The sequence below is a fragment of the Diabrotica virgifera genome, chromosome 1 (genome assembly GCF_917563875.1).
Source record: "Diabrotica virgifera virgifera chromosome 1, PGI_DIABVI_V3a".
Classification (NCBI taxonomy): domain Eukaryota; kingdom Metazoa; phylum Arthropoda; class Insecta; order Coleoptera; family Chrysomelidae; genus Diabrotica; species Diabrotica virgifera.
In genome coordinates this window covers 57176628-57202553 of record NC_065443.1, presented here as the reverse complement: position 1 = coordinate 57202553, position 25926 = coordinate 57176628, and the positions used below count along the sequence as shown (strand labels likewise).

At 33.9% G+C, this 25926-nt stretch overlaps 1 protein-coding gene across 2 annotated transcripts; it reads left to right on the top strand.

The window, feature by feature from the left end:
• On the top strand, positions 1–25497 carry LOC114328751 (serine protease inhibitor swm-1-like). 2 transcript variants are annotated; one of them, XM_028277702.2, is made up of 2 exons: positions 1–154; positions 5897–7692. In XM_028277702.2, exons 1-2 carry the CDS (start codon positions 94–96, stop codon positions 6136–6138), a joined length of 303 nt encoding a protein of 100 aa, XP_028133503.2. In that variant the 5' UTR covers positions 1–93; the 3' UTR covers positions 6139–7692. The 2 variants fall into 2 exon arrangements, with proteins under 2 accessions (XP_028133503.2, XP_028133504.2); XM_028277703.2 differs by lacking the exon at positions 5897–7692 and adding an exon at positions 25247–25497 and having other exon boundaries at positions 3–154.
• Positions 25498–25926: the final 429 nt, after the last annotated feature.

The following is a 25926-nucleotide window of genomic DNA, read 5'->3' as shown; positions in this document are numbered from 1 at the left end:
CACAGTATTAATTACCTTTACAATATTTGTATACAAACACTTTAGCCACTATTATCCACCACAGCTTTTAGTTTCTTTAAAATAGTTTTTAAAATGAAGTTTGTTGTTTTCTGCTTTGTTTTAAGCGCTATCGTTAGTTTGACGGTTACGATTGGTATGTCATTTTTGTTTATAATAATTATATATAATTAAATAAAATATAACAAACTTTGTATTGTAATATTGCAACCGAAACTCATATGGTTTCATAGTTTTATCAGGTGTCATAGTTATAATGTGTCATAGTAATATATACATATGTTATATACAGTCACATACGTTATATACCGTCATAAACACACCGTTTTAAAAGGAATCAACGCCCTTCCGGTAGGGATCTAAGAAGGAGTGTCACCGAGCTACAAGCCCTTATCCCTTGCCGTACCGCTCCTCCATAGGTCGATCAGACACATACATATGTTTCTGGTCGCAAATATATGGCGTATTATTTCTACAGCTTCTTCAGTTAATTTTTCCGTCTTATTTATTCTACCATATTTGTTCACTATTGTGTAGAGTTTTCTTAACTATATTGTGATAACCTTTTGGCTTATATTCTTATTCTTCATTTACCATGTCGTTTCAGAACGTTGGTTAGATACCATCACATATATTTTAATTTTATTTTGTGCCACCCTAAATAACATGTTTGTATCAACACCATAAGAATCTTGCAAGCTCTTCAACAACGAAGTTCTTCTTTGTCCTGGAATGCGTTTGTCAGCTATTTTCTCTTGAATAATATTTTGTAGCAACCTATATTTGGGACCTCTCACTACATGTCCGAAATACTTCAACTTTCTCTTCTTGAGGCCTTTATTTTATAATGTCAGTAGTCTTGCCGAGACGTTCTAGTTTTGTTTGAGTTTCTAATTTTCTCCACCAAAGAAACTTTTAAAATTCTTCTATAGCACCACATTTCAAAAGCCTCATGGCGATTTAGATCGACTTTTTTACAGTCCAAGTCCAAGTCCAATCCAATTTTAGGTCTCTGTTACATTTATACTTTGGACATCCTACTAAAAGCGGATCTGCGGCTTATATTGGTGACTGCCTAATTTAGGTAACAGAAAATAGACAACAACATATTTTTGTGAAGTATGTAGAGCCCGTAAAGCCCACTGAAATACTTAAAAATATCCTTATCTTTCAAAAAATTGTTTTGTAATGTGAGCGAAGACAGAGAGACAAGGTATGTATTCGTGCTTTCAAGTGAATAGTATACGTATACCGTATTCTAAATCACTTCAACCAACAAGTTAGCATCTAGTCAGCGTCTGTTCACCTAGTTGGTGTGGTTATCTTTATGTTCCAGGAACTAAAAATTCCTGGTCCGATATTAGCCGGGCAACGGAACACAAATTATAAGTAACACTAAATCATTCAAGTAACATAATTTTACCTCGGAGGGACAATCCACCTGTTCAATGACAGCAGCAACCAGACACTCGGCTCTGGAGAATTCCTAGTTATATTCAATAATTAGACAATAATATAAACTGGCAAACAACATATCCTCAAAACAAACAACTCGTCGAACAATAAGTCCGTATAGTTCTGCTTGTCCTTATTTTTGTATAGACACGATAGTCTGTTTTTTCTTACGGTTTCATGTACCGCATGTTTGTGTTTACGTTTCCTTTGTTAAAAGCAATCCATTGTATTTTTTCGCATTAGTATGGCAAAAATTTCATCCAGTTGTACTTTCAACCGCTCTCAATAGTGTTTTAGTATTTTACTATTTTTTAGTTACCAATGCTCAAGTTTTTTCTAATTCAGTTTATAAAGGAGTTTGTAATAATATCCACCATTTTTTTAATATTATGCACGCTTTCATAATTTTCTTGAAAAAATAAAGTTTATTTTATTTGGAGCAGAATTTTATTCAACAGCAGCATAAAGAATATTTAGTATAAAAAACTAATACAGCGATATAAGACAAATTCATAATGAAAACAAAGGAGAATAGACATACCGCATGTCAGTCTATATATCCTGAAAGATCCATGTTAGGTCAGTAGTTCAGGTTTAAAAATCAAAGCCCGTATTATTTCAACTTGCGACAATAATATGCTCTATTTTCCGGTGAAAAACTTATTAAAAAAAGTATTATTTCACAAACCGACCATATAACCCCAACGTGTTTTAACGTTTCTTTCGGAACAAGTGTCGTAAATCAAATGTTTTGGAAGACAACAACTGTATTATTTGGAAATAAAAAAATGCTTTTAATTTGTTAGTTTCTGTCAACAAATATTTCAATAAATAAATAATTCAATAAAAATAATAACACAGGTTTACATTTTTTTTGACTATTTGACGAAACCATGTTACTAGGGGCTTTTTGGGGTCTCTGATCACGAATCCGGGGTCCACTGACCTCTTTCACGTCAGGTAAAGATTTCAAGGTCAAATCAAGATTAATCGACAATCAGTCTAAAAAAGTATATTAGGGGTTTTTGGGGTCGCTGATTACGAAGCAGGGTCCGCCGACCTCTCTTACGTCTAGCTTAAGGTCATTTTAAGGTCAAATCAAAATAAATCGACGCAATCGCTCTGAAAAAGTATATTAGTGGGTTGGCGTCGCTGATCACAAAACTCATTTCAAGGTTAAATCAGGACAGTTAAGTCCACAAAACTGATTTGACCTTGAAATGACCTCTCTACCTGAAGTGGTAAAGCTCATCGGACCCCAGTTTTGTGATCAGCGGCCCCACAAACCCCCTAATATACTATTTCAGACTGATTGTGTCGATTTAGCTTGATTTGACCTTGACATGACCTTAAGCTAGACGTGAGAGAGGTCAGCGGTCATCAGATTCGTGATCAGCGACCCCAAGAACCCCCTAATATACTTTTTCAGAGCGATTGTCGATTTATCTTGATTTGATCTTGAAATGAACTTATGAACTTACCTGACGTGATAGAGGTTATATACGCATATATATGCAAAATGGACAACTAATACAAAATTCTCGGAAATGTTCATCGATGTATGCAATGGTACAACAAATTTTCGGTAATATAAGATATTAATTTATAATTTTAATACCTATTAACACAGATTAACATAATTTTATGTTAATCTGTGCTATTAATATAATATACCTAAACATTTTTCAGCTTAGATTTCTTTATGGCGGTGACTATAATGCCAAGCATCAGAGTTGGGGTTCTAGACTAGATACGACCCGAGCAAGAGAGCTATACAAAGCAATAAACAACGATAATCTAGAAGTAGTAACAACACGAGAACCAACGTACTGGCCAACCGACTCAAATAAAACACCCGATCATCTGGACTTTAGCATAACTAAACAAATTAAGAGGAACTATATGCATGCGGAGTCATGTTATGAACTTTTTTCCGATCATTCGCCAGTTGTTATAACACTAACTAAAAAAAATCTCCACAGGGAAAAACCATGTGAATTGCACAACAGGAAAACAAACTGGAACATCTTTAAACAACGGGTCGAGGAGCGACTTCAACTAAACATTTCCCTAAAGACCAATGAGGAGACCGAATATGCAGTAGAACACCTAAACTTAGTTATACAACAAGCTGCCTGGGACTCAACAACACACAGCAACAATGAAATGAAGAGTGAATACACTTCAATATCAATAAGAGAGAAAATAGCCCAGAAAAGAAGACTCAGAAAACAGTGGCAAGCAACTAGAGCGCCATAAACAAAAACGCAGTTAAACAATGCTGTTAAGGAGCTAAAAGAAATGATAGCAACAGAAAAGAATCTACAATTCAGTGAACACATAAAACAACTAGATACAACTGAACAAACAAACTACTCCCTATGGAAGGCTACTAGAAAATTAAAAAGACCCCAATACAATATACTACCATCAAAAAAAAAGAGCAGGGCGGATGGTTAAAAACACCAAAGGAAAAAACAGAGACATTTGCAAGCCACCTAAGGACTGTGTTCATTCCCAATGAAACAACTGACCCCAACCAAGAGGAAACAATAAACCAAGCACTTGAAGAACCATACCAGCTGGAATTACCAGAAAAAAGATTAAAAAAAGTGATATAAGGGCCACAATAAGATTCAATACCAACCCTAAAAAAGCTCCAGGGTACGACCTAATCACAGGACAAATATTACAAGAACTGCCGGATATAGGATATACATATCTAACACAATTATTCAATTCAATCATGAAAATCAGCTACAGTCGAACCCGCATATTAGAATACCGCTTAAAGGAACATCCCGGCTTAAAGAATAGAAATTTAAGGTCCCTAAACGTTTACACCAGCAACCAATAATCGGTTATTAGAATATCCCGGTTATAGGAATACTTTTGCTTGGCACGAAGGTTATTTAAATAAGCGGGTTTGACTGTATTTTCCGCCACAATGGAAAGTAGCCGAAATAACACCCATTTTAAAAGAAGGCAAACCACCTGAAAGGGTAGAATCATACCGGCCCATCAGCTTACTACCAGTGCTATCCAAAGTGTTCGAAAAACTTTTATTAACAAGACTAACGCCTCTCCTAGAAGACAAGGGAATGATTCCAACTCACCAATTTGGATTCAGGCAGAAACATTCTACCATTCAAGAAGTACATCGAATAGTAAACAGAATCCATAAAGACCTCGAAGCATCCAGATATTGCTCCGCCCTGTTCATAGACATAGGACAAGCGTTTGACAAGGTATGGCACCAGGGGTTGCTCTATAAGCTGAGGAGTTGTTTGCCTCTAAATTATTACACACTATTAAAGTCATACCTTACAAATAGACGCTTTAGAGTCAAATACGACAATGAAATATCAGAACTCCATCCCATAAGAGCGGGTGTCCCCCAGGAAAGTGTGCTGATTCCTGGCCTGTACCTACTCTCTACTGCCGACCTTCCAACATCACCTGCCACAACAACAGCTACATTTGCAGATGATACTGTGATCTTATGCTCCAACAAGAATCCAAACATGGCATCAGAACTACTACAAAATAACATAACTGAAGTCAAAAAATGGTTACAAAAATGGAGAATTAAACCAAATAAGCAAAAGTCGATACATGTAACATTTACAACCCGTAGAGGAACCTGTCCACCTGTATGTATTAACTGCAAACAAATACCACAGAAAGATAATGTAAAGTACCTTGGGATTCACCTGGATATAAAACTCACCTGGAAAAAACACATATTTTCCAAGCCAAAACAATTGGGCCATAAAGTGAGAGACATATACGGGCTAATAGGAAAACAATCCCAGTTATCAACACAAAATAAATTACTCCTATACAAAGCGGTGTTCTATCCAATTTGGACCTATTAGATAGAACTGTGGAGAACAGCCGCAAATTCTAATATAGAAATTATACAAAGGTTCCAATCCAAAATACTAAGGATGATTTTAAATATACCGTGGTATATCACCAACAACGCCGTACATCGAGATGCAGGATGCAGAGGTAACTTATGTAAAGGAAGAAATTACATATCGAATAAAAAAATACAAGGACCGATTGCGGGAACACCCAAACCACCTATCAAGGAATTTGATGCAGATGCGTGCAGTGCGCAGGTTAAAACGTAAAGTGACTAGTGATTTAGTGTGAGCTAAAAACAAGTGTAGTGTTTATTTATGTTTTCCCAGAACCAATAATAGTTTAGTAGACTAACTAGACATGTTCGCCACATGTCAATAGTTTAGCCGACATAAATATTACTGAATGCTTATTATTTGTAAAAAACGGCAGATTGTAATAAATTGGGATGTCAATAAAAAAAAAAGATTTCTTTATGGTTACCGTTAAAGAGAAGATTAAATAAATATTCAACAAATTGTCAATTATATTTGGCGTAATTTTTTTATTTTAGGTCGAATGGAATGTCCTCCTAACTCATCTGAAGCTTGCGAAGGCTGTTGCCTCGAAAGAACTTGTCAAAGAAGAGTCGTAGCTTGTCGTCCTATTAGAGATTGTATATATAACCCTATCGCTGTAAATTTATGTAAACTAGTTTGCAGATGTAAACGAGGATATATTAAAGATGCATTGAGTGACCAATGCGTATTACCGACTGATTGTCCAACAATTCCAATTATAACTCCAACTGATTAATAATATGTAATTGAATTAACTAAACTTATTAAACCAAAATGTATACCCTATTCCACGAATATACGACTGTTTTGGATTATCTCGACAACGAATATTTTACTGTGTAAAATATGAAGAACGAAAGTAAAATGCAAATTACATTGTTGTTTATTGGAATAATTATTAGAGCCATTTACTTTCGTATTTATTATATTGCACACTAAAATATTCATTATCGCGATAATCCAAAATAGTCGTATGTTCGTGGAATGGCCTATATTACGCTTTTATATACCGGGTGTCCACTTATATTTTCCCCCATTTTAACTGCCCATAACTTCTAAACGGCTTAAGATAGAAATATGCTGTTTTCGCTTAAATGTTTTTATTTAGTAAAGTTTTGTCTGAATGGATTGAATTTTTTATATCGCTTTCAGATACGAAAACAAAAATTGCGGATTTTTGGAAAAAACGTTGTTGCCTTTTTTTTAATGGAACACCCAGTATATTTTTTTGTAAATTGAAAGAAAGGTCATTTATCTATCCAGCGATATAAAGTTTTTCAAAATCGGTTGTCAAATCACTGAGTAATTAATTTTTAAAATGAGAGGTGCAACATGGATATCACATACCTAAATAACATAACTAAGCAAATTGATATTATGTTATATGATTTCCACATTGCATCTCTCATTTTAAAAATGAAGTGCTCAGTCATTTGACAACCGATTTTAATTTTTTTTTATATCGCTGGATAGGTAAATGATTGTTTTTTCAAGTTTTTAGGTAAATGACCATTTTTTATCTCGCTTTTAAATAAAAAATGGCGGATTTTTGAAAAAAAAACGTTGTTGACTTTTTTTTCAAAACACCCAGTATATTTTTTGTAACTTGAAAAAATTGTCATTTACCTATCCAACGATATAAATTTTTTTAAAATCGGTTGTCAAATGAGTGAGCAATTAATTTTTAAAGTGAGAGATGCAATGTGGAAATCACATAACATAATATCAATTTGCTTAGTTATGTTATTTAGGTATGTGATATCCACGTTGCACCTCTCATTTCAAAAATTAATTACTCAGTGATTTGACAACCGATTTTGAAAACCTTTATATCGCTGGATAGGTGAATGACCTTTCTTTCAATTTACAAAAAATATACTGGGTGTTCCATTAAAAAAATCAACAACATTTTTTTATAAATCCGCCAATTTTGTTTTCGTATTTGAAAGCGATATAAAAGATTCAATCCATTCAGACAAAACTTTTACTAAAATAAAACATTTCAGCGAAAACCTCATATTTCTATCTTGAGTCGTTTAGAAGTTATAGGCAGTTAAAATGGGGGAAAATATAAGTGGACACACGGTATAAGAAATAAAGATAAGCACAAATTTGAAGAAATGTTAGAATTAGCAAAAAAATTTTAAAATAAAAAATAAAAAGTAGGGTTGTTAATAATTGGTACATATTTATGTAAAGTAAAGGACTTTATGTATTTTTATAAATTTAAAATAAAATTGGCGCAAACAAATGTAGATCCTAGTATAAAATAAAACTTCATAATATGTTACTTTCTTCTATGAAAATAATAATAAATCTTTCCTCTATTAATTTTAATACCACCAATGCAAGAAAGACTATTTCCTTCTTCGTCAAATTTGGCTCATATCGGATATTAGCAATCATTCTGGTAATTAATTATTCTAACTGGGAAATAAGCCACTCCACTTCGGAAGTCGTTTCAAAATACAAAATACTAATAAATTAAACAAAAGTGTTGTTCCTTAGTAAAACAATTCTTCTAATAATTTAATTTAATTTTTATAAGGAAAAAATTTCATGTATACCATTAATTACTTGTTTACCATTAATTACCTGGCTGTATACCATTAATTACAAAAATTAAAGAAAACACCTTCTGTATAAAAGGTATATTTATTTGAAAACCTCAATAAAGGGCTACATTAAAAAACAGAACTTAATTTAATTTGACTCATTCATATCTACTTTAAAATATTTAATAATGTCTGAATTGCCGATATGAATGAGTCAGATTAAATTAAGTTATTAGAAGAATTTTTTACTAAGCAACAACATTTTTGTTTAACTTATTAATATTTTGTATTTTGATAACGACGTCCGAAGTGGAAGTATAAAATTAATTTTTTAAGTTAAATTGTGGCTTATTTCCCAATTAGAGTAGTTATTTACATAAATGTCACAAAGAAATAGCTTCAGAACAATACCATTCTGGCAATTATAATTTTGTTATTGAAACCATACAAAAACAACAGCATACTTCAAGAAATAAGTACTAACCTAGTAAGTGTACATGATAATTATCTTACCAAGTTCAGACAACTATATAGGGCTTTTCATCGATTGTCATTTGTTTCGAGCTTCTGTCATGTGTCATATAATATTATTAATATATCTACGCCATACGTCTTTGGTTTGTATCATTGGTTATATCAATAACGTATGACGTAGATATATTAATATTATGTGACACATGACAGAAGCTTGAACCAAATGACTGTGAATGAAAAGCCCTATTGGGAGAAAATATTGGGGAAGTGACTATTGCGATTATAAAATCACTACAACTATATATAACAATCTGCAACAAACAATTTTCAAAATAAGTTTTAAAAAATTAAATAGCGATGTCAAATCAGTTAGTAGGTCTGAGTACAAACGTCAATAAATCGAAGACCATATAGAGACCAATAATATAGGTTACCTAGTTAATAGGTAGATAAGTCAAAAGAAAACTAGGTCCATTTTATGAACGTATGCGCCATAAATAAAAAAAAAACAGACAATACACAAATCTGAAAGGTATTTCAGATATAGTTCTTCCACTCGACATTTGCACATCGTGATCATTCGTATTATTCGCGGTGTGCAAGTACTTGGAGGGGATACGAGAAAAGATCGTGCGAGAATAGTGGAAAAATGTTGCAACTTTCTTAAATAATTCAAATTGTCAATTGAAATTGTCAAATTGACGTATATTTCATACCTACTCTCATTGAAGAAGAAAATTATATGTTGCTCCACAATATTGATATGATATGCAATTATTATAATATAATGGAGTACTTACAGAAACCCATTAAGTACTACAAAATTGCATTATTAAAATATTTATCCATAAAATCAGAAGTTTAAAAGGCAAATATTTTATCGATTTCAATCCAATTTATCGATTATCAACAACAAATTTTTGCTGATTCATGTAAATAGGCTGCCGTCCAATTTTGCCAAAGGGCCAGGTCCGGCTTCAGATCCACTATTTCCATGCATGTAAATTTTCAACGGGATGATGGCTGAACCGGAGGTGGCCATTTTTTCAAGAAATACACCCACTACGTCATATATACCTTACTCTCATGCATTAAACAGTTTTAAACATCCTTCAAAAGACCAAGGTATCATACTCTCAACCATACAAGGAATACAAGTTGTTGAATATGTAAAAGCTGTTGGATCAATAGTACAGCCCAAAAATGTTATTTGGGTATACAGAATGGCAAACAACCGGATCTGCATATACCTCTCGTCTAAACATATATTTGACCAATTTATTAGCTCCCACAAATATGTAAATATTGACGGTAACCAGATTGAAGTAAGAAGACTAATAACCCCTGCCCAGAGATTAATCATATATAATGTATGTCCTACCATACCTAATAGCGTAATTGAAGAGCATCTAAAAACTATGGGTATAATATCCGCCTCCAACATGACGTTTCTATGAGTAGGCATGCAAGACCCGGAATACAGCTACGTGCTTAGCTTTAGGAGGCAAATCTTTGTAAGTCTTTTAGAAAATGCATCAATTCCTGACTCATCCCTAATCTCATTCGGCAATACATTATATCAACTATTCATTTCCATAGACGGTTTGAACTGCTTCAGATGAAAGATAGTCGGACATCAAGATTCTGACTGCCCTACTTTGTCTTCATTAAGTAGTCCAATTAATGAAATGGAAACTGGCCATCAAGTCAACATACATAACTCTGCCAATGAAGTATCAAGCCAGCTGGAAGAACAACCACGAAATTAACACTAAGAAGGTACCCTGACATAAAAGAAACCAGAACCTAACACGGCACAAAATCGCGAATTAACATCAGCTACAAACGACCAAGCCACGTCCTCACAAACAAACAAAGGATCACAGATTTTGTCACAACCACAAATGCCCCAGGATAATTCTTCAGTAATGGAAAGTGATAGAAAAATTACTGTAGCTACTCAGGTTACTAAAAGACAAATTTCCACCTCTCCTGGAATCCTTGAAAATGACCTAGTTCCTCCCACTACTGAAAAACAAAAAAATAAAAAGCCTAAAACTCAAGATAATATTCCAGATATTCTGAATCAAATTAAAGAAAAAATTGAAAATATAAGCCCTTCCTTTACACTTTCTTTTCATGAAATAAGTGATTTTCTGTCAAATTCCCTTCACTCAAAATATCCTGGACTTATTGCTAAAAACTATTCAAATGAAAGCGAAGAATTAAAAAAAATTATAAACCGTATATATTTTCAAACACAAAATAAAAGTTTAAAAAGCAATATCACCAGATTGAAGAAGAAACTACTTCTAAGCAGTCTTTCTTCTGCTGACAAAACTGACTATGAATCAAGTACTCAAATAAATAATTAAAATGGCCAATAATACATTCATATTACAGTGGAACCCCAATGGTTATTTTGCTCATATAAAATCCATCAAGCTTCGTATAAGCGAATATCTTCCTTTAGTCATATGCCTAGAAGAGACCCATTTCAAGCATAAAAATGTGACATTAAAAAATTATGTTCCTTTCCTAAGAAACCGAATCGCAGATCACTCATACGGCGGAACAGCAATTTTCGTAATGGATTACATGAAGTCAACTGAAATACAACTGAAAACAAACCTCGAAATAGTCGCAGAAATATTCCCACAAACTGAGAATCAATATTTGCAATGTATACTTACCTTATCCTACTGATTTAGAGATAACTGAACTAAGGAACGTTTTAAACCAAATTCCACATCCAAAAATAATGTTAGGCGATTTTAACTGTCACAACAGTACCTGGGAAAGTAACAAAACCGACAAATCCGGTAACCTCTTAGATAATCTCATCGACAATTTAAATTTAGTTTTAGTGAATACTGGAAAATCTAGTAGGTTCAATTCATACAATGGTATATTTTCTGCTATAGATCTGTCTCTATGCAGTCCGTCGCTAGCTCCTTTATTATATTGGGACACATTGGGGTATTTATATGATAGTGATCATTTTCCTATCACAATAACCATAAACACTAATGATAAATCAACTTTTCCAATTCACCAGACATGGAAAATAAAGTCAGCTGACTGGGATTTGTATCAAACATTGACAGAAGAACAAACAAATAACTTTAGTTTAACCAATAACGCAAACCAAAATCTTAAATTATTCAATAATATTATTATTTCTTCAGCAACAATCGCAGTGGGAAAAACAAAATCGAGTAAAAGGCAGCCAGTCCCTTGGTGGAATAACGAAATTGCATAAGCACTCACTTTGTCTAAACACGCTTTCAATGTTTACAAGAAAGGTAAAACTATTGATAACCTTTTAAAGATTAAAAATCTCAGAGCTCAAAGCAGACAATGGAGACATGTTAAAAAAGGAAAACGAAAAAGTTGGAAAAAATACGTGTCTTCAATAAATCCTTTCACTCACTTAGGCAACATATGGAACAATGTTCGCAGAATAAAAGGGACAACATTCTTCCGAGGCATAGATACCCTATTATACAATAACCAAATGCATTTAAACAAAGAAGATATCCCAGAAATACTAGCAGATATATATATGAACTTAATTCTAGTGATTCCAATTATAGCATATCTTTTCTAGAACACAAAAAACTAATGGAGTCGTCAAATATACAAATCACCAAGAGCGACAATCCAATAAATAAACCTATAAGTTTGCAGGAATTAGAATTTTGTTTAAGTGCAAAAAATGCGACGCCAGGACCTGATGATATTCAACGCCTTTTTTTACGAAATTTTTCTCTAAACGCAAAACTAATATTAGTTGATATTTTTAACAATATTTTTATTCACCATGACTTTCCTGATCTTTGGTCGCAAGCGACTATACATAATTCCAATCCTTAAATATAATAAACCAAAAGACGATCCAAATTCCTATCGTCCAATATCAGTTACTTGCTGTACCTGCAAACTTTTAGAAAAAATCAAAACCCACAAGGAAAAAAAGCTGTTTTTCCTGTAGTTGGCTGTATACCATCAATCACGAAAATTGGAAAAAATTCTTTGTAAAAGGTATAACATTTTATTAAAATCCCTTTAAAGGGCTCCATCACAACAAAACGTTTTCGATTTTTATAAAAAAATCATCATTAAAACTGGATGCTAGCTGAGCCACCAAAGAAAAATATCCGGGTAAAACCCTATAAATATAACATAGACGCGTTAAAAGTGCATATTTTAAGAGGAAACAGTAGCGATCAACAGGTAGCAAAAACGCGTTCCAAGATTGCGGCTGTAATTTTGAATATGTTTTCCAGATATTTGGCACACGTATTCTTAATATAATAAAGAATGGCGGTACAGAGCCCAATTTGAAAAATATATTAATATGTGGAAATTACTCTGTAATTAAATACAATATTAAAAAAAAACGTGCCTGTACCGCCATTAAGAAGAACAAAAAAATACACTTTCTTCAAATAAACTTTTTTATCCGATGCCTAGATTTTGTGTCATTTTGGAACTACTAAAATTTTTTGTTTCATTAGTAGTTCCAAAAAGGCACAAATTCTAGGCATCGGATAAAAAAGTTTGTTTGAAGAAAGTGTATTTTTTTTGTTCTTCTTAGTGGCGGTAAAGGCTCCTTTTTTTAATATTGTATTTAATTACAGAGTAATTTCCACATATTAATATATTTTTTAAATTAAGCTCTGTACCGCCATTCTTTATTATATTACGAATACGTGTGCCAAATATCTCAAAAAAATATTCAAAATTACAGCCGCATTCTTGGAACGCGTTTTCGCTACCTGTTGATCGCTACTGTTTCCTCTTAATAAAATGCCTTATGATGGTCACATGGCAACTAGGATAATGCCCTAAGGTAATGTATTGAATTTCCCAACATGTGGGATCCAAATTGAGTTGTTTACATTCCAATGACTACAGTTATTGTATCCAATGATACGGTTGCCATTAAGTCATTGGAATGTAAACAACTTAATTTGGATCCCACGTGTTGGGAAATTCGATACATTACCTTAGGGCATTATTCTAGTTGCCATGTAACCATCATAAGGCATCTTATTAAAGGATGCACTTTTAACGCTTCTATGTTAAATTTAAAGGGTTTTTACCCGGATATTTTTCTTTGGTGGCTCAGCTAGCATCCAGTTTATCTAACACTGACGATGATTTTTTATAAAAATTGAAAACGTTTTGTTGTGATATAGCCCTTTAAAGGGATATTAAAAAAATTTTATACCTTTTACAAAAGATTTTTTCCAACTTTTAGAAAAAATCCTTAATTATCGTCTTAAATGGCATCTCGAAAACAATAACCTAATAAGTATCAGACAAAGTGGATTTCGTACGGGTAGATCCACAACAGATAATCTAATAACACTTGAATCAGCTATACATGAATCTTTTCTGCACAACCAAAAACTTATTGCCGAATTTTTTGACATAAGAAAAGCTTTTGACACAACATGGAGACATCTTATACTAAAAACATTTCAAGAATGGAATGTTCAAGGGCATATGTTGCCGTTTATTAAAATTTTTTTAGAAACACGAACTTTCCGAGTTAGAACCAATGGTTTCACATTTTCCAGACGAGTACTGCAAAACATCACTCCACAAGGATCTACTCAAGTCCTACACTCTTTCTAATCGCTATAAATTAAGCTACCTGTATTTACTAGCCTATATGCAGATGACTTAGTCTAAAAACAAACAATGTAACTCTAGGATCACATAATATTGCAATCTGTCTTACACAAAATTGAAAGCTGGTCGCAAAACACGGGTTTTATATTTTCTGGTGAAAAGATACGTTATTTAGTTTTCAGCAAAAGAAAAAATTATCCTAATTTTAAATTAACACTTAACGGAGTTATGCTGAAACAGGCAGAAGAAATAAATTTCTTAGGACTTTCTTTTGAACGTAACTTAAAATGGGAAAACCACATAACCAATCTGCAACGTTCTTGCCAATGCAGAATTAACTTACTAAAAATGCTGTGAAATACCTCATGGGGGGCTGATACAACAACTTTACTTAGTCTATATAGATCACTAATACGAAGTAAAGTAGACTATGGCTGTTTATGCTACGATACTGCTAAAAAAACATCTTTAAAAAAACTGGACTACATTCAAAATACGTGCTTGAGATTAGTTTCAGGTGTCACAAGAACTAGTCCAGTAACTAGCTTACAAGTTCTGGCTAATGAACTCCCTTAAGCTAACAACGGCAACTTCTATTACTAAATTACGTTGCCAGAATTTCAGAAAACAAAAGCAACGTAACTTACTCAACAATATTTTGCAGAACATATGTATCTTCCGATCTTTAAAGAAACATTGTAAAAATCATACTATATGAGCGCATTACTTGGGATAAAACAGCTATATACAACTCACGCTATACTTCTCAAAATAAAAGAAGAACTATCTTATCTACAGGCTCAACAAAAACATATTTCCTTCATCTAGTTACCTTCCCATATGAGAATAAGTGGCAGTGAGGAAGTGAACGGTCGGACGCACTTGGGGCCTTTCGCCCAGGGTGGTCGCCTGGATCTACACTACTGTCATTAGGCCAATGCTAACTTACGGAGCCATTGCTTGGGTACCAAAAGTGCTACAGGCAACAGCGATCAACAAACTAAACCATATTCAACGGATGGCTTGCCTAAATATAACAGGTGCCATGAAAACAACACCAACTGCTGCAATGGAGTTGCTCATTGGCATTACCCCTTTAGACATATATGTCAGAGAGGTGGCGCTGATGACGATGATGAGGTTACGCTCAGCGGGTGCAAACCGTGATGTAGGAATGGGACAATTGAGATGTCGTTTCTGGCGGGGTGAGCTGGAGGCACTGCCCCAGCTGCATGCGGGCCATGGATGCGACTCAATTAAACCTACGTTTGTCTTCGACAAACCCTACAAAATCGAAACAAGACAACATAGGGAGTCAAACGTGGCAAATGCATATTGCATCTACACCGATGGCTCCAAAACGAAAGAAGGCTCAGGATGTGGAATATACTCCAGATCATTGAACCTTAGTATAAAATGGGGCATGGGCAAAAATGCCAGCGTAGTTCAGACTGAACTGGCTGGTATCTCCATAGCCGCAAAAGAGATAATCGGGAAAGGTATAGCCGGCAAAACTGTAATAATCTGCACAGACAGCAGACAAGCGCTACTAACCCTGAACAGACCACGCGTCATATCAGGGCTAGTAATGGAGTGTCATGAATCACTAGCCCAAGCTTCGGATGGTAACAACATCATCCTGAGGTGGGTTAAAGGACACAACAGAAATAAAGGCAACCGCATTGCTGACCAGCTGGCTAGAAGGGCAGCAAGCCTAAGACTCTTGGGACCTTCTGATCCTTTTGGCTTGTCGACTACAATAATCGCGGAAACTGTCAAATGTCACTCCCACACGCAAACCTTAAGAAGATGGGAAGAAGGGCCAGGATGTAGACTTGCCAGGGTAACACTAAGGAACCTTGGGAAGTCAGCATCAGAAAAGTACTTGAGAATGACCAGGAAAAACCTACGCTTGACCGTTGGTTTTTTAACTGGCCATTGTCAACTAAGAAAACACCTCCACACACTGGGGCTAGTAGACACATCTCTATGCAGGAGGTGTGAACGAGATGACGAAACTGTCGAGCATGTCCTATGTGAATGTCCGGAGTTATCGTCAATACGAGAGTATGCGTTCGGCGAGCCTTGGCCTACACCTGCCGATATAGGGGAGATGTCACCAGGTGATTTGTCCACCTTCCTGGAAATGGCAGGATGGACAATGAACTAAGGAAGACAACCCCCTGGGAGGATGTACAATGGGTCAATTGTGGCCTAAGTGCTGTGGGACTTGACACACACTCCCTACTCTACAGATACAGAGGAAGTGGACTCTCTAGCAAGAAATGCGATCACCAACCAAAGTATTGCTATCATAAATCAAATACCTTGGACTGATCACAAAGTAAACATCAAAGGCCACATTCACATAACGTGGCAAACTGCCTGGGATCAGACTACCAATAAACTTAAAGAATGCCTAAGTCAAGTAGGAACCAAACTCATCGTACCAAGTAACAGAAAAGACCAAGTCATCATCAACCGAGTCTGAATAGGACAGAGGTACATTACTTACACACAAGCAAATCTTCAACCAGGAGGCTGCTCCGATGTGTACCAAGTGCAACACGCAACTGACAGTGAAAAATGTGATGATAGAGTGTCCAGTGTACCAGAACGAAATGATCGCGTGTGCTCTTAGTGACAATCTAAAAAGTGTACTAACTTCAAACTTAAAATCCTTATTAACTTATCTTGAAATATCCAAACTAGATACCAGATTGTAAAGCATTTTTATGTAATAATATGTATCTTACTGATTATTAGGGAGCGGATTTTATGCTAACTGCATATTGCTTGCATATTTCGCATATTTAATAGGAACTTTAAATTTTGCATATTTTTAAAGAAACGTACACATTATGTGTCTATTTGAACACATTTTTGTCCAAACGAAACAATTCTAAATTTTTTTAATTCGACACAAAATATTCCAGCACATACTGTCATATCTTTTCGAGAATTACCTGAAGTCGGCTCATTTATTACCTTTTCGGTTTTTCTTAGAAAACACCCGATTTATACCCACAAAAGTGCGTATACTACGCCGTCATAAAAGATTCTAGGATGTTAAATACCCTATTCTTCAGATAATATTTACACCTCTAAACATCGTTTTACCAAGTTTTACGATCCTCTAACGAAAATTTAAATATGGTTTAAATCAGATACCGTAAATCAGTAAAATTAGTCATCTTTAGTCGGTCAATTCGAATGTTAAGTTATTGTGTAAAAGTACTTCTGTTTGTGAATGCCGAAAAATTCTAGCCTGGTTTATTCCCGGATCAGAACCTATCCCCAGCTTCTTTACACTAATGGAAAATTAGTCCGCAAATCATGTAGTAAAATGATGAATTTAAGATTGCTTCCTTCCTCTTTTTTTTCTTTAATAAATAATATTTGGCTGCTTCCTCAATATTTTAAGCTTAAACAGTTTGAAAAAGTATGTTGTGTTTGTCGTAAATACCATCTCAGCGAAAATGTTCGGTTACTCAACACGTCAAGACGGAACTACATAAAGTCAAAATTCAAGAAGATGAGCTAATCGAAAGGTGATCAGTTGTACATTGACAGTGTAGACAATCGTTGATGACTTCATCAAATGAACAATATAAATTTAATTCGGATTTATACGAGGCGATTATTTGTGCAAACATACCTTTGAAAAAGCTGGAAAATCCTGTTTAAAAGTTTTTTGGAAATATATTCCAAGAAAAGTGTTCCTGATAAAAGTACATTGAGAAAAATTACGCACTTCACAACAATACCATAAAAAATTCAAGAATATAGTGGAAAATCGATACATTTATTTTATTGTAGATAAAAATGTGGTTTCTGAAAATGCGCATTTTTTGAAATTATTGTGCATATCTCGCGCATATTTCGTAATTTTTTACTGCATATGTATGCGCATATTTCATCAAAATTGCTCGCATATAAATCCGCGGGTCCCGGTGAATTCGTAACTATTTTAATCCCCCATCCTAATTACAGGCCAATTGGTAACTCTGACCCTCTCAGGTAATTTTTCGGTAACCGATCAACTACCGGTGAATTCGTAACTAAATAATGGTATAATCTTTTAGACTTGAAATAAACATATGGAAAATCTCTAAATTATCAGATGGATTTAAATAATTTATCATTGCTAAACATCTAAAAAATATTAAATTTACAATTACTTGATAAAAACCAAGCTCGTGTAGAGCTATACTTGATGGAAATAATATTTTAACACGTGTTAATGAAACACTATAATATTGTTTCAATTATTTTATTAAGATATTTCAATTTTTGCTATTTTTTATAGGTACATATAGTACAAATATAATGTTTTTAAGCAAACCAAGAAACATTCGGTTTAGATTTAAGGTATGTATTAGATTTAATCAATGGTTTCGAATTCACTTGAAGAAAGTTTCGGGTTTGCAGGCCAGGTAAAAAAAAGTTACGAATTGGCCGGTGTACATTTTGATTAGAAAATTGTTGTCATTAAAAGTTACGAGTTGGCGCGTGTCCAAATCCGCTCCCTACTGATTATGTATGTCCCTCCTCTAATAACCCTTGGCGGTTGATGCAGGTATATTTGTCTAAATAAAGAAAAGAACGGAATTTATTACAGTTACAGCGTCTACAGCATGTACAGTCATTACCATCTACAAAAAGTTAAAAAAGTAAGTTTTTTTTTTAATAAGAAAGGAATAAGAAAAAAAGTTCTTCAAACCTCCAAAAGTCATCTACAAACCGTGTGAGATGTTGACCAATGTAGGAGGGGCCTTGATTAACGTTCTGTTGCGTTTTCGTTTTCTTCAAGGAAGATTCAGATATCCTTTTTTCAGAAACTTCGCACTATATTTTACTAGTTTACGACAAAATTGTATTTTTACTTGCAGTCCTCTGGTGGTTAGAAAGCAAAAATTATACTGCCATTCTTATTTGCCTGCCTCAATAAATGAACATAATATTGTTCACTATGCCAAATGTTACTGATGATATTATTGTAAACCAAGGATCGTAGAATAGTACGTAGTGACTTCCATCAACAAATATTTGTTGATGGCAATTTTGTCCATCACACAAAAATATTTTAGCCGATATTATAGAACGGGAGATATTAACAGAACTTCAACCACGATTTTCTGAGTCCTGCCCTTTGCAATACTGAAAGGTTAGAAAAGGTACTTACAATTTATGGAAAAATCCACGGGTTTCCTGTGACATTTTCCTGTGAAAATTAGATTTTCCATGAAGAAAAAATGGGGAGATGCCATGAATTTCTGCGTCCTGCCATATCCATAGAATGACAGGGTACAATCAATTTTATGAAGAAAATTTTTTGGGCAGGAGGGTTGCAAAGGACTAAGGGAGTATATAGATATACAAACATAAAGTGAAAATAAAGAAATTTTCATAATTTTCTGAGTCATGCCAACTTAATAAATTAAACATAATTATTTGATAATGATCGAAAAAAATGTTGGCATGACGTCTCCTAATGTTTAACTGCACTTGTCCCTTGGAAAATTCTGTGGAAAATTCCACACCTGTAATTTTGAACCAATCAAAATACGTTATTTTGAGAGATCACCATGGCAACGGAGGTATTTTATCGGAAATTTTTTGCTCGTGGGGTACCCAACAGCGAATTATAGTGGAAATTTTTTGACGTTTACAATAACAGAACATTTTTGACAGACTGGTTTTTATTTGTTTACATAATTTAGTTTTGATTCATTTTCTATCACTTGTAGTTACTCAAAACTTATGTAAAATTGAAGAATATACTATTTTCTATCTTGAAATGGTATTCCCATGCAACTACAATGAGTAGAAATTACGAATTTGAAAGCCTAAATAATTGCTGACAAAGCTATGGCGCGCTATTAATCTGTTCATGCAGCTTTGGATTTTCAAATGCAAATTTGGTGTGGAATTTTCTTACCGAATACCACGCGAAGTCAAATTAATATCCGGAAATTTTTTTTGATCATGAATATTTTTAGAAAATTTCCCTCGTCTGCGACTCGGGAAATTTTCAAAATATTCATGATCTCAAAAAAATTTCCGGAAATAATTTGACCTCTAGTGGTATTACTAGTGAAAATTTTCACGCTGGTTCCGTGATTTTCTGAGTCATAAAATAAATTTTATTATAAAATAAATAATTTAAGAAAACATTATTCAAAATGGCAGGATGTTTAGTTACACCTTTTTTACTATAGATAGTTAAAATATGTGTAGGAAAATTCGTGGAAATTTACACGATTTTCTGAGTCATACCATTTTGCACATATCTCAAGAATGTTAATACAAAGCTATTTATAAAGGGGCAGGATGGTTGTGTAGATATTTCGTATATAAAAATTTGAAGTCTGTAAAATTGTTGCAGGTTGTTATACAAACTTATTCATATCACCACAATTTTCTGTGTCATGCCATGTCAAGTATGCTTAAAAAACACTAATCTAAAACCGTTTACAACGTGGCAGGACAACCGCAAAGGTATTTAATACATAAAAATTAATTTTTATAATATTAAAACAATCTCACGGTATTAAATATCATTTTCCTGAGTAATGTCTCGGATTTTGACATACCTCTCAAATCTAATACCAAACTGTAACATCTTTATTTTAAGCGGTTAGATCATATTTGTGTCTAAGTAAACGTAATAAAAGTAATAGGAAGAGAATCAATAATTTTAAAATTAATTGGTTATGGTAGGAATTGCACCTATTACACAGGGTGTCCAGAAACTCTTCTAACGAACGAAGCCCGGAGATTCACCTAGTCCGAAAATGCTTCCTAAGGAAGCTAGAGCTCTTTAAGGATGGCGTATTGTAACTATTTTTTTTAAAATAGCTCCAGAACACTTCTATTTAGAAAAACGAAAACTGGTACACCTATTTATCTTCCGTAGATAAATCAATTTCATCAATATTGTCAATTTTTAGTTCCGGTCATAGGCGTCCGTTTAGGGTAGGAAAACGGATATTTTATCGCATAACTTTTCTGTGTTTAACTTTTAAGCATTTTTGACACTGGATTGTTAAACTATGGGGTATTCTTGTATTAAAAGGAGCTCTTGCTTTAAGTCGGTTTGATACGCCGTGTTCTTGAAAAATCGATTTGTAAAATTTTTCGGTTTTTTAACTTGAAAAATAAAATATAAAAAAATTATTTAGGAAAACGAAAGTTGGTACGTTTATTTCTCTTCCAGAGATGAATCGATTTTATCAATTGTGAATTTTTAGTATCGGTCATAGGCATCCGTCTTGGGTAGATCAATGAAATCTCATAACTTGCTTCAATTTTTAAGCATTTTTAACAGTAGAGTATTAAATTATGAGGTATTCTAGTACTAAAAGTTACTATTGCTTTAAGTCAGTAAATACACCGTTTTTTTATTTTTTTTTTATTTTTCTTAAATTCAAATACGAATAATTTTAAAATTGATTTTTCTAGATACCCGTGCATCCTACCGACGTAATTTAGTTTCAAAAATGCTTAAAAGTTAAAGACAAAAAAGTTATGCGATAAAATAACCGTTGCCGTACCCAAAACGGACGCCTATGATCGGTACTAAAAATTCGCAAAGGATGGAATAGATTTATCTCTGCAAGATAAATACGCTTACCAATTTTTGTTTTTCTAAATAGAAGCGTTCTGGAGGTATTTAAGAAAAACTCATTACAAGACCTATGACCGGTACTAGAGATTCGCAATTGATGGAGTCGATTTATCTCTGGAAGATAAAAAGGCGGACCAGTTTTAGTCTATAGAAATGGAAGCGTTCTGGAGATATAAAAAACTAATTACAAAGCTCCATCTTCAAAGAGCTCTAGCTCCCTTAGGAAACATTTTTGGATGAGGTGAATTGTGTTAAATTGTCCTTAAATTATCTTAGAAATCTTAAAATTATATAAAGGGTGTTCCATTTAAAAAGAACATAAGTTTGTGTCACCCTGTCAATACGGGTAGCCCTGTATATTAGAAAATATTTGTAAATTATGATAATATCTTTGCTCCACGTTTTACCTAAATACCTTTTTTTCCTATCTCTTACGACAAACGAGTAATTTGACTTTGTCACACTAATGCCCCACCCTTTATACGAAAAACCATCCTGCCTCTTTGTAAATAGACTTATATTAAGATTCTTGAAACATATACAAAATGGCATGACTCAGAACATCGTGGAATTTTTCACGAATTTTCTTACAAATCTGGGACACCTGCCGTCTTACAAGAACCGGTTAACCTTCCTGCCGAGTACCGAAAAAGTATTGATTGCATTTGAGTACATATTATAACTTTTTAAAGGCATGACTCAGAAAATCACGAAATCAGGGTGAAAATTTTCCGCAGAATTTTCCAAGGGACAAGTATACTTAAACAGTAGGAGACGTCATGCCAACATTTTTGTTTGATCATTTTGAAATAAATATGTTTAATTTATTTAGTTAGCAGGACCCAGAGAATCATGAAAATTTCATTATTTTCCTTACATGTTTGTACACATATATATGCTCCGTTAGCCCGTTTGCAACCCTCTTGCCCAAAAAGTTTTCGTCATAAAATCCATAGTATCTTGTCATTCTACGGATATGGCAGGATTCAGAAATTCATCGCAACACCCTATTTTTATTTTTTGGGAAAATCTAATTTTTACAGGTAAATGTCACAGGAAATTTGTGGATATTTTCACAAATTGTAAGTACCTCGTCTACCCTTAAACTATTGCAAAAGGCAGGACTCAGAAAATCGTGGCTGAACTTCTGTATAATACCTCCCAGTCTATTAGCAGGTAAATTTAATAAAATGGACTTTAAAAATTTAAGATTATCTGGCCGCGTCCGTGTTATACAGGTGGCCATAAATAGCATGTCAAATACACTGTTCCAACGAAAATTTGACCCCCAGAAGCTCAGAAACCAAGAGTTTCTTTTAAAAAGCACGTCAATTTATACTGGGAGGGGGACGAATTTTCATGCAAAATCCATGCCATCAAATGTAACCCCCTACTGCCCCAAACCAACCCCCAGTTTTTTTTTAAATAGCAAGTGTGGCACATCATTTGAAAGATAATTTTTTTCTCTACACGACATTCTATTTTTTTATTTATATAATAATTTTGAAGATAATTTTGAATATAATTAATTTATTGGTTGAATATCCAATCTCAATATATTTTATAGTATTAAGGTATTTGCAAATATACGAAGAGGCTTTGAAAATATACTGTATTATTGTATGGAGGTCAGAGGAGGTTTTTTCGAACATTTCATTGGTTCATTTGATGCAATTTTATGTTTTTTGTTATTAATGATGTTCAGCCAATAAAATAGTTAAATTCAACGTTATGGTCCGAGAGCTGTGGGGCATTTTTGAGTAGGTATTTTAGGCAACCTGATATTTTTTCAGGTGACTCTTCCATGATAGCCTAATACAAAAATGCCGGTCTGGCTGGAGGGTAGTTGGGGTTTATTTTTCCCAAAATCGCCTCCCCCCCGCCAAGGTGAAAAAGGGTAAAAATTGTTATTGCAAAACATTTCATTCACGTGAATTTTAAGTAAATTTAAATATTTAAATATAAAGAAAATAAACAAACCAGGCGATTTGAGGGCGATTTTAACTCTGCAAGATACTTGCATTGGCGCCCCAGGATTATTTTCAGGGGGTGCATCTGAACTTCAGAAGATTTCATCTGAATCTGTACATACTATGAATGAGTATAAAATATAGAAACTATACGTGCATAGCTATGTACATTTCTTCCAGACAGGGAGGTGCAATTGTTATTTTGACAGAGTATTTTTTAATATTATAAATAAATACACTAAAAAAGACAGGTTCTTTTTTTTGTGAAATTTTCTAACTGCCAGGTGATCAAACAAATTACGCGTGCATGTTAATGCCAAGCGCTACAGGTAAGCAGCAGTGTCAGAACGAGTGAGAGAGATCGTATACCGATAGCTGTTTGCGTCCTCTGTTGTAGCTGAGCGAGTCCGTTCGCTCGAGAAAATTCACGTGACCTGGCGATACCCATGTTGTTGTGCCTCGAAACGTTAGAGTAATTATTATATATTATAGTTTTTTACGTAACTTTTTCTTAATTTAAGGAAAATAATACGTACTATACAATAGATTTTGCAAATATGACAGAAAAAGACAAATGTGGAGCATGTTCTAGCATGTGGAGCCATTTTTTGAGGTTGAACAAAATAAGTTATCTGACAAATTTTAAGATTTAGCACCGAGAGTGACAGAATAAGTATTTGTTATTCAAAATACACTGCTCAATTTTTTACAAAATACGCTTTAAGAGTCGTATCAGTTTTTTTAACCAGCTGTAATGAGCTATGCATGTATAGTTGTATATTTTATACTCGTTAATAGTTAGTATGTACAGATTTAGATGAAAACTTCTGAAGTTCATATGCACTCCCTGAAAATAATCCTGACATGCCCATGCAAGTTGCAAGTATCTTGCAGAGTTAAAATCGCCCTCAAATCGCCTGGCCTCTTTATTTTCGTTCTACTTGAATATTTAAATTTACTTTAAAGTCACGTCAATGATATTTTTTGTAATAACAATTATTACCCTTTTTTTAACTTTGGGGGGATTTTTGGGGAAAATAACCGCTACCCTCCAGCCAGACCGGCATTTTTGTACCTATTAGGCTATTATGGAAGAGTCACTTGAAAAATTTTCAGGTTGCCTAAAATACCTACTCAAAAATGTCTCACAGCTCTCATGCTATTATCTTCAAAGCTATTCCGCGAATTAAAAAAATAGAGTATCGTGTAGATAAAAAAATACCTTTCAAATTAAGTGCCACTCGACCACACTTGCTATTTAAGAAAAGTGGTGGTTGATGCGGGGCAGTAGGGGGTTAAATTTGAGGGCTTTAGTTTTGCATGAAAATTCGTCCCCTTCCAATATTAATTGTCATGTTTTTTAGATTGTGAAGAAACTCTTGGTTTCTGAGTTTCTTTGGGGGGTCAAACTTTCGTTGGAACACACTGTATAAGGGCATCTACATAATCGGTTTGGAAAATTTTGAAGCTGACCGTTAGTACAGGTGGCCGCTTTTGAAAGGTGGCCCTTGGCAAAGGTTTTACATATTATAATGTCAATTATTATACTAAATTAATATAATTTATTTTCAGATTGCCCTGCTAATAGCACGCAAGTATGCGGAGACTGTTCTCCACAAGAAAGTTGCTCCGCCCCAGAACCTGTAGCTTTGGGAGGTCCCTACCACTGCAGATTATGCCAGTGTAGATGTGACAAAGGATATCTAAGAGATTCTGGGAGATGTGTATTACCAAAAGATTGTCCCTAGGATTCTTTTATATTTATTGTTATAATGGTAAATGTAATTTGACTTGAAAAATATAAATATGTAATTATTGTTATAGTTCTTCCACTCTGTCTTTTCCTATGCATGACATTATTCACGAATTACCTTTTATACTACACTCTGATTTTAAATCATCAGGGTAATTCAAATTTACCGAGCCGTAAAGATTGTTTGTTATTGGTCCAACCTCAGGTAAGTTATGAAATTTTGTACTCCACTGTTATGAAATTTTGACACTAATGACTAATGATTTTTGTGAAGTCTTGACACTTTTAGCATTTCATAGGTTAACTAAGTTATATCGGCTATTTTTTGTGTTTCCTGCGTTATTCCTTTAATTTTTATATGCTAAGTCTGCTTTTATATAATAAAAACTGTTGTTTTAAGAACCCTTTAGCGACGTATTAGTATAATATAATATAAAACAAGGATTAGTCTAGCATATGAACAACAGGTTTTTCGTACTGGAAGATCGTGTACAGATGC